General features: G+C 42.2%; 1 protein-coding gene across 1 annotated transcript in view; it reads left to right on the top strand.

The window, feature by feature from the left end:
- The window catches only part of RNF217 (ring finger protein 217), a 124,748-nt gene that overhangs the window by 95,756 nt on the left and 18,052 nt on the right, over positions 1-10,940 (top strand). Inside the window, 2 exon segments of the mRNA XM_075339943.1 lie at positions 7,280-7,481; positions 8,272-8,343. Coding sequence (XP_075196058.1) covers positions 7,280-7,481; positions 8,272-8,343 — 274 coding nt within the window.

Below are 10,940 nucleotides of genomic sequence, written 5' to 3'. Positions count from 1 at the left end.
ATCAACAAAAGACAACCGCGTGTTCTAACCAGTGCAAAAAGGAACTCGTCAGACCCTTCACGTGCCCTTTAGCCACGTTCTGCTTGATCATTAGATGATACCCTTAAGGTGAAGTTTTGTATCAACTAAAAGGCACATTAACAAAGTTCTAAATGAAAAAGGATGGGTATAAGCAAGCAGTGACCTTATCTGTTCACCTGGCACAACCAGTATTACCTGATGTTCAGTTTTGGTTTTCACTTTTTCCTTGTTTGAGTCTAAAAGTCAGGTCATAACTTTCAATCTACGGGTCGAAACGAAGGGGGAAGTTCTCATACTTGCTTTCTTTTTTGTTTTTGTGTTTTTCTTTTGCTGACGGCGCTTTTTGTTTTCTTTTTTTTTTGGGTGGAGGGTTGTTTTGAGCCTCTGGCAATCCAGGATAATTTTCATACCCTGTCTACAAAGAAACTCTCAAAAATATTAAAATTAAATCCCCGATACTTACCTATTTTCTGATAGTAGACACCCGGCACATTGTCAACATGTCACTCCACACATTTATTAAAAAAACTGCATTAAGGTGCCTGCATGTATAAAGTCAAAAGTTTACATACATTTCATAAGTATTTGGTACCATTGTCCTTCCAACTGACTTGGGTCATATGTTTTGGCTATCCTTCCACAAGCTTCTCACAATAGTTGGTAGGAATTTGGGCCCATTCCTCCTGACAGAACTGGTGTAATTTAGTCATGTTTGTAGGTCGCTTTGCTCGCACCTGCCTTTTCAGCTTTGCAAATAAATTTTCAATTAGATTGAGATCAAGGCTTTATGATGGCCACTACAAAACATAGACTTTGTTATCCTTAAGCCACTTTGTAACCAGTTTGGCAGTTTGCTTTGAGTCATTGTCCATTTGGAAGACCCATTTCCGCCCAAGCTTTAACACTAGAACTACTGAGGCAGTCATTTTGACTACTTTGCACCATGTATTTCTATATAGGTGTCACGAGTCCAGTAGTTCTAGTGTTAAGTTCCTGGCTGCTGTCTTGAGATGTTCCTTCAGTATTGCCACATAATTTTCTTTCCTAATAATGCCACCTATTTTGTGAAGTGCACCAGTCCCTCCTGCAGCAAAACAACCCCACTACAGGAAGCTGCCACCCCGTGTTTCACAGTTGGGAGGCGTCTGAGACCCGAGACTCACCCCCATTACTAATCTCTAAGTGAAAGGAAAAAACACAAACACAGAATCCTTCTTAACCCCAAACACCCAGTTCTGACTTAATGCACACAAGGTCCCATGACAATCCCGGCTCTGATACATACATACATACATACATACATACATACATACATACATGCATACATACATACATACATACATACATACATACATACATACATACATACATACATACCGAAGTCACAGCATGCAGAAATGTTCATACGCTGTGGACGTCGGGCAGAAATTAACGTAGCCGCAGTGATTAGCGGTGATGTCACTCAGTTTATCTGCAGTCATAGGTGGAGGTTCCCACAGTACCCCACCTGTGACCGCAAGCAAGCTGACCTCAGGGGATTTCATTAAACTCAGTGACCTCTTCTCAAGTGAGGTCTCTGAGTTCACAGACCTGAATCACATGAGATGCAGATCTGGTGCTGAAATTTATATCCCATATTCCTGTACCCAATCTGCATCTCCTGGCAAAAAATGGCATCAATACCGCATGCATTTTGTTACGATTTTTATTTATTTATTTATTTTTTTTTTAGTAGTAGTAAGGTGTTGGGTTTGTCGCATCCAATGCAATGCGACAATTCTGGGTGGCTGCAGGCTACTATTTTTAAGCTGGAGGAGGGCCAATAACCACGGGCGTCCTCCAGCTTGAGAATACCAGTCCCCAGATGCCTGCTTTATCATGGCTGGGTATCACATGCCGTTTTTGTTGTTTGTTGTTTTTTTTTTTTAATTATTTCTTGAAATATTTTTTTTTTAAAAAGCCGCATGAGGTCCCTTTTACTTTTATGCACAGCCAAGATTAGCATATGGTTGGGGGCTGCAACTTGTAGACATATGCTTTTTCTCTGCTGGGTATCAAAATATTAGGGGACCTTACGCCAACTTTTATATTTTTCTCCACTATAGGGACACACATAGCATGTGCGATTCTAAGCAGTCAGACATGCTGTCACACAGGGTGGGGACATGGTCTGACTGCCACCAATCACAGATGCTGGGACTGCCGGTGGGCGGGGGGTAGCAGTGCAGATGCATGAGGGATAATGAGCGGCCCCAGAAGTAGTGTTACAGCCGCGTAGAGACTGCTATGTAGAAAGCGCCTGCTCTAATTCCCCTAGCCCTTTCTACCTCAATTTTAAAGCGCATGTTCCAGGTCCCCAAACCTTTATGGGATCGGCTTCCATGCAGATATCCAGGATTAATTCTGAACCGAACCAGTTTGTTGTTTTTATATATATATATATGTTTTTTGTTTTGGTTTTTAATCTGGTTGGACTCTCCGATCCCGGATGTTGCGGGTTCGCAAACAAACGTCAACGCATTTCAAGCAAAGAAAAGCTCTTAATCGTGACAAACAATGCTCTCAACAGTGGTTTTTGTCACGATTAAGAGCTTTGCTTGAAACGCGTTGACGTTTCTTTGCTCTGTACACTCCCTAATGTTTGTCATGGGCGTTTTTAATTTTATAAACTTTTTTTTAAATTTTCTGGTGCTGGACTTTTTCGTTTTTTTTTTTAAACACATGCAGGGATGCCTAGTCTAGTTTGTTGGCTGCCCTACATCATCACCAAACGTGATGTTCTGTATCCATGTGCAGTAGGGAAGCCAGTTATGCTTTCATTAGGGACAGTAAAATGTTTTCTGTCCCTAATGAAAGCATAACTGGCTTCCCTACAGCACCCTGGAGCTAGTGAGGCCAGCATTATGTTCTGTGGTAGAAACATTTGATACCTTGCCAGTAAATTTTCCCTGTCACCTTCACAAGTGTAATCCGGATTAGTAGAAGGATTACAGCAGTGGGTGGGATAATGGAGGACCTTGTATTGTGGAACATTTGGAGATTGTGATCACATCAAATATTTGTTACTAGTGATTAAGCGTCCCATCTATATACACAGCTCTACTATCTCAGGCTGCTTATCCATTCCGTTTTTTTCAGTATGGCATTGAAACCTTTTATTATTATGCAGGTTCCTAGTATTTGCTATATATCATCCAGGATGATTGTCGATGCTATGTTAGTAAATATCGCAACATATTTGCATTTAGAATCTCCTCTTCAATCTGCGACACTTAACAATGGGTCATTGGTTGAGTAGAACTAGCACTTCCAGTATGCTTTGCCCATCTTATGATTTATCCAGTTTCAGGCGGATATATGTCACTGATGTTTATCATCGTTTGGGTACGGTTCCATTTGTACGAGAGCATCGGAAGCGATATGCTAATGACCCTCTAGTGCGAACGTCAGCCGAGGGTCATGCGACTGTGTTCCGATCTTGTAATCAGGTCACAGCTAGGGAGAAGAGGGTGGGGACACTTTCTCCCATCTCCTCCGCTGCCTCTGCGTACATCACACTGCGGTTGGATGACATGCGAGTTCAGTGCAATGTTTCTCACACACACCCATGGACTTGTATGTGGGTGCGTGAGCCGACACTCGCTGCCAAACGGATCATGATGCGATTCATTCCGCATGCCGCTATGGCATGAGAATTCAATTTCAGATGGACGTTGCCCCATAATTTTGTACTAGAGTGAGAGCAATCTGATGTTTTATCAGATTGCACTCGTTCGTGCAAATCGCAAGTGGAACCGAGGCCTTAGTGATGAGCAAGTACTACCATGCTTGGATGCTCGAACTTTTCTGGAAAAAAGCTTGAGTTCCCCCTTGACTTCAATTATACTCGGGAACTCAAGTTGAGAGTCAGGAGTTACCCAATGTTGTGTATGTATGTAATTAGCTGTCCATAAAATATGGATAATGATTATTTCAGACATCTGTTTGTAAACATTGGAACGTTTATATGAATTGGCGCAGATTTAAAGGGAATCTGGCAGCAGGTTTTTAGTACCTCATCAGAGAACAGCATGATGTAGGCAAAGAGGCCCTGAATCCACCGATGTATCTCTTAGATGACTAGGCACAGTTTTCTTTACACAATCAGAATTTTTAGTTTGTCATGTAGTAGAGTCCAGAGAGTTTCACTGCCCACATGACTTTGTAGACCGAGCAATGATGATGTTCCTGCTGACAAGACAGGCAACTGTGAATTTTTTATGTTAACCCTTGTATTATGCTGGCTTCGTCTTGCATAGCAAAAACCTACTGACTGATACCCCTATAAAAGAACGAGTCCACACCGCAGTATAACACAGATCACGCCATGGACTAAATATTTAGGCTATGTGCGCACACAGCGTTTTTTTTACGTTACGTTTTTGTGCCTTTTTGGCCACAAAAACGCAAAAAAAAACGCAACCGTGGCAAAAAAAAGTTTTTACCTCATTTCGGTACATTTTTGGCTGCGTTTTGCTGCGTTTTTGATCACTGCGTTTTGCAGCGTTTTTCCAATGCATTGCATGGGGGGAAAAATGCAGTAAAACGAAGGAAAGAATTGACATGTCAATTTTTATTTTTTTAGCTCAAAAACGCAGCTAAAAAAAAATTTTGTGCGGACATCAAAAATGAAGTCCTAAACTTTGCTGGGGAAGCAAAGTCATGCAGTTTTGAGCCCAAAAACGCACTTAAAAAACACTCAGTGCGCACATAGCCTTAGACAGTCATCCAAATACAGAGTGCTTCAGCTTTTCAGAGAAAAAAAAGTCTTTATTTAAGACCTAGACAGGATGAGAGGAGTCCACTGAGGACCTCCCCTTGGCTTTTTGCTGCTTGGGTTAATTTACAGTCTTTTTCCTGTGTTGACCGGTCAATCAAACCAAACTGAGCTGAGTGGAGAAAAGCTAAAGGATGCTGCTTGATGGACTAATCCGATGCCACCACGATTCCTTCTCTGAAACACCATAGTGTTGGAGAGCACATTATCTAGAAAAAGTGTATGGTGCTGCGCTGCTGGTAAGTTGCGAGATCCCTTGGAGTGCAAATGGCATGCTGTTTAGTCTCAACGCATTGAGAAGTCAAGATACACCCTATGGTGGTCAGCAAGACTTCGAAATGGGTTGATAACAAACTGTATGCGATTTGCACTCTAAAGCATCTCACGACGTTTTATTTAGACCAGCATCGTCTGCATTTTCTATGCTATTCTAGATATCTCGTTGGAAGTTCCAATCTGTGGCATTTGGCTATTTTATCAAGCAGTTTAGAAGAGTTGAGATTTCTCAAAAATCACTCCTAAAAGACGCCTGTACCTGGATATACCCAATGTGCTCTTTCTCTCCATTAATGCCCCCAACTGGAAAGCATGGTACTCTGTAATATTAAAGCCTGTCTGGTATTCATACTGTCTGTAGGTCTTGCAGTAATGGTTATCACGTTCCCTTTTAAAGGTGATAGAATGGACATACACTTTATCTCTAAATTGTATTGTGCTTTGTTGCAATATATTCATCACAGGGTTTAATTTTCTTTCTACTTGGAGTCTCACTAGCAATGAGTCCATGCCAAAATGACAGATATTTCCTAATGTATTTTAACTTTTATCCCTTATCCAGTTCAACATTTGAAATAAAACCAAAATGAGTCCATTCTCTTGCTTAATCTTATGCTACTGCTGCCAGAGAGAAATCTGCATCAGGTCACTAACATGAAGTGCTGTGTAAGAAGCAGTGCTTCAGACTGATAGACTAGCGATATGGGGTCCATACTGCCTATACAGACCAACTAAACGTTCATGTCTTTCATATTTGGCAGACTGCATATTGCCTGCAGATTAGTGAGGGTCCTGAGCCCCCCCACCGATCACTCTGAGAGGTGTGTAGCTCTGGAGTCAGGGGCACACAGCTCCTGAGTGCTCACACAGGGTAGAGGACAGGTTCAATAGAAGGCATTATATTTCTACTGAACCCGTCCTCCACTCCGTGCACCCTCAGGAGCAGTGTGCCCTTGACTCTTGAGCTACGCACCAGGAGAGAACATGGGACACACATCCCCCATTCTGAAAATCACCGTGACCCACATTGAATGAACAATCACGACTTCCACCGTCTTAAGCGTGCTTTACACGCTACAATATATCTTACGATGTGTCGGCGGGGTCACGTCGTAAATGACGCACATCCGGCATCGTAAGTTATATTGTAACGTGTGACAGCTACGTGCGATTGCGATTGAACGTTAAAACGTTCATCGCACGAACGTCGTTCAATTCCAAAAAATTGAACGTGAGGTTGTTCAATGTTCCCGAGGTAGCACACATCGCAGTGTGAGACACCCCGGGAATGATGAACAGATCTCCCGCCAGCAATGCGAAAGGAAGGAGGTGGGCGGGATGTTTACGTCCCGCTCATCTCCGCCCCTCCGCTTCTATTGGCCGGCTGCCACGTGACGTCGAACGTCCCTTTCACTCCAGGAAGTGGACATTTGCCGCCCACATCGAGGTTGTAGGAAGGGTAAGTACGTGTGACTGGAAATAATCGTTTGTGCAACACGTTCAACAAATTGAACGTGCCGCACATACGATTGGGGCGGTTACTATCGCATACACTATCGTATGCTTAAGCATAACGTGTAAAGCAGGCTTTAGACCTGGTCCAGATGGACCACAATGTAAGGGCTGACTGCGGATCTACATACCTAACCTTTTATCCTCATAAACGCACATAAGGCCGCCTTCAGCTGTGTCATGCTTATATTTGGTATTTGTGATCTACATAACAAGGCATCCTAACTTTATTCGGTATGGTTCTATTGACGCTGCTGTTAGTTTTATCTACTAAAAGTTGAACTGTGTATATATAAATATGGGCATTTCATCATCCTTTTCTTTTGATATTCGAGGTGATTTTATTATTTTCTTTAATACAAACATCCATTTAGTCAATTAGGAAAGTGTTCCAGCTACCAATAAATGTAAAAGCAAACAAGGCATGTCTGTCCTTTTATATTGCCATGGAACTTGTCCCTTCTTGTTATACTTAATAGAGGTGATGAGAAACTCTGCAGCAGTAAGAGTCAGTCTGGACTCCTTAGAGCTGCGCTTGTTGGGACACTTTGGCCACCACTCGTCCTACGGTGGCATACATACAATTTATCTTCCAAACTGGTTCTAGATACTTGGCTTGTTCCTTTCACACCATTTCTTCCTTTCACCTTGCAGGTCCACATTCAGAGAACCGAAGGATGCGATCATATGACCTGTTCTCAGTGTAACACTAATTTCTGCTATCGTTGCGGGGAGAGATACCGTCAGCTGCGATTCTTTGGTGATCACACGTCAAACCTCAGTATATTTGGATGCAAATACCGCTACCTCCCCGAGAGACCGCACGTAAGGAGATTAGTGCGAGGCTCTGTTTGTGGTGAGTGCATGAATTGTTAGGCATTTTATTTGCATGGCGACACAACACTCTTTAAAAATACTTTTAAAAGGTCAAATCTTAAAGGGAACCTGTGACCAGTTATTTGCCCTATAAGCTGCGGCCACCACCAGTGGGCTCTTATATACAGGTTTCTAACATGCTGTATATAAGAGCCCAGACTACTGTGTAGAATGTAAAAAACACTTTATAATACTCACCTAGAAGGTCGCTCCAGTGCACAATAGTCAGATGGGTAGCGCCGCTGTCCGGGATCGGCGCCTCCCCTTTCGGCCATCTTGGTCTTCCTTATTCTGAAGCTGCGATGCATGACGCGTCTACGTCATACACACGCGCCAGAACTGAGGTCCTGCGCAGGCACACTACAATACTTTGATCTCAGACCTCAATGCCGCCACGTGTTTGTGAGGTCTGGTCCCTGAAATCCCGCTTGATTTTGTAGTCATTGCTTGCTGCAGGTAGAGCCGGTATATATATATTTTCATGTCGCACTATATTCTGCAGCCTCTGTTTTATTATTTCATACAATGCTAAGGGTTTCATTATTGCATGAGATTTACAACACGCTTGTGTGGAGGAAGATTTTATACCGGCACATATATGAATATAAAACCCCCGAGACCGCTATATGTACGGCATTTCTTAGGTGTAGCCCCAGCTTCTTAAACGAACAAAAAAAATGTTCGCTGTGCCCATTGTAAAGCGCAGATCTCCATGGCTGCTCTCGGCACTTATCTATTAAGATGAACTGATGACTTCTTTTCTTTTTCAGCTGGGAAGCTGCTTATTGCACCCTTGCTCCTAGTCATTGGTCTGGCATTGGGAGCTATTGCAGTTGTCATAGGTAAGACTCCTTCTTAGATCATTTTCTGATGACATTCATTTCTCACCAGGTTTTTGCTACCCCGTCTGAGGCAGCATAATGTAGCGGCAGAGACCCTGATTCCAGCGATAATCACTCACTGAGCTATTTGCTGTCATTTGGATAACATCATCACTGTTTATCTGTTGCAGATCTAGCAGCTCTAACTGTAGAGCTCTGTATAGCCCTGCCCACCACACTGTCAGTTTTCTGCCCTTGTACTCTGTATACCGAAAGCTGCCAATCAGAAGTGGGGGCGGCGTTACACAAATCTCATTAATACGCTTGACTACCTGGCAGCAGGCTTACTAGTCCTCTACCCATCTCCTGCTTATAAATCAGTGATTTTATCAAAACTACACTAGGTAGATCAGTAAGTGGATACATTGCTGGAATCCAGGTCTCTATCTTCATTGCACTGCCGTCAAATTAGGGGAAACTACTTAATGACACATTCCCTCTAAATCTGATATGTTACTTGTATAATATAAGGTGTGTTTTTTGTTTTCAATTTAAGAAAAAAAAAAAAAAAAAACTTTCACACCGGCAAAAACGGTTTCTCAGTATGGGCCAAACTTTTTTCTTTAAATAAGAGGTCTCTTACCTTATTGACTCATATACGAATATTTTTTTTTATTCAGATCTGGAAGTCATTGTATAGGTAGTGGAGGTGAGCTGTGACCATCAATAATTGGGAATGATGGGTTCTGTGTCATTTACTATACAGTGGAACCTTGGTTTACGAGAACAATCTGCTCTGGGAGTGTGCTTGTAAACAAAGTTACTCGTCTAGCAAAGCAAAATTTCCCATAGGAAATAATGCAAGCTCAGACTAATATATATATATATATATATATATCTGTGTGTGTATGTGTTACATATATGTGTATATATGTGTGTAAAATTATTATATATTATATTAATAAATATATATATATTTATTATCTATTCTATATATCTATTATATACACACACATAACACACACACATATATACACACATAACACACACATTATGCTCACCTTACCTTCCGTTCCCTCGCCGGCCTCCCGGTTCTTGTAGTTCGCCGTTACAGGATATGTATTGGGTAACCATCGCGACGATAGAGGAACTTCCGCTGCCAGTGCGCTGACATCAAAGGCAAGCGTGCTGCCTTTGAGAAGCGGCTGACAGTGGAAGTTCCTCCATCATCGCAATGGTTACCCGATACACCTCCTGTAGCGGCGAACTACAAGAACCTAGAGGCTGGCGATGGAACGGAAGGTAAGGTGCGTGTGTGTGTGTTTTTTGCAAGAGCGGGTCAGAGCGCGCTGAAAGTACAGAACCGGAAGTGTGTGCGGTGAGTATTTGCTCATATAGCGAAATACTCGCACACCAAGTTACTCGTAAACCAAGGTTGCACTGTATATTGAAGTGTTATGTTCCATTGTAATCCTATCTGTGTTACTGAAAAGTCTAAAACGTTCCATTTACAGAATAGTGAGTGTGATAGTGTGTGAATTGCAGTATTCCTGAAAGTCTGTGTATATATGATGTATTTGACTCAAATATTTGTGCAAGGCACCTAAGGTATTTATCCAAATATTGCAGTAGATAATAAAAACTGAGGCAGCTCTTCAAAAACTTCCAAATAAATAGGGACGTTTAATAGCCCAGTGGTCAGGTGATGTGGATCCTCCACGTTCCTGATGGGCCTCAGTGCAACAGTTAGCCAGGAAACATCCTATAGACCGTGCACAAACTAAACGTCTTAGGAACATTGAAGTCTTAATACCAAGATACAGGTGTCAGAGTAACACAATGGTTAAATCTAACGTCTTCCAGTATGAGTATCAGCCGATCGGCCCCCTAACCCAGTGACAACAGCACAGCTATCCTCCTAAAAGACAATTCTCTCCAGATCATAGACAATCTTCTATTCCAAACAGATATTTTGTAAATTTACTGTCTGTAGACGTTTGATGGGTGGATTGCTGGAATAATTAAAATGTTTTCTCTCTACAACTGGCATGCTGTGCTTTTTCAACTTTGCCCGCTGGCAGCTGAACACATGTAGCCGTCTGCTCTCTTCGGACATAATCTGGGCCACCTGCTGTGCGTCCTAGTGCAGACTGTATTGAAGCTTGCACAGATGGAGGATAGACATAAATCCACATTTAACATACAAATCCTTTTTAATGCCTTTTATGTATTTAATGTTTAAAATCCTGGATATGCCTCGTGATAAAGGTCCTATTTGGTAAAACTGTTACCAGAATGGGCTTGTCTACAAACCTAGCCCCCATGCATTTAGCCACTTGTAATGATTTCCTCGGAAATCCTACTGAGGCTGGGTTTCCGTTTATCTGTTGCATCAGGATCAGTTTTCTTGTGCCTAGACTGATCACAGCTGAGGTTAAAGCTGCATCAGTTGTCGTCTGTTTCTGTTGAGCCAGATCAAAAGACGCAACACGTGGCATATTCCAATTGTGCTCATTGAAGGGGTTGGAGCAGAAATAGATGACCAGATGCAGTTCCCTTTGAAAACTATAAGATCAATTTTCAGACCAGTTTCCCTCCAGCATTTTTATAGCATGATT

This window comes from Anomaloglossus baeobatrachus, chromosome 3 (assembly GCF_048569485.1).
Source record: "Anomaloglossus baeobatrachus isolate aAnoBae1 chromosome 3, aAnoBae1.hap1, whole genome shotgun sequence".
Taxonomy (NCBI): Eukaryota; Metazoa; Chordata; class Amphibia; order Anura; family Aromobatidae; genus Anomaloglossus; species Anomaloglossus baeobatrachus.
This window is presented reverse-complemented; position numbering and strand designations above follow the sequence as displayed.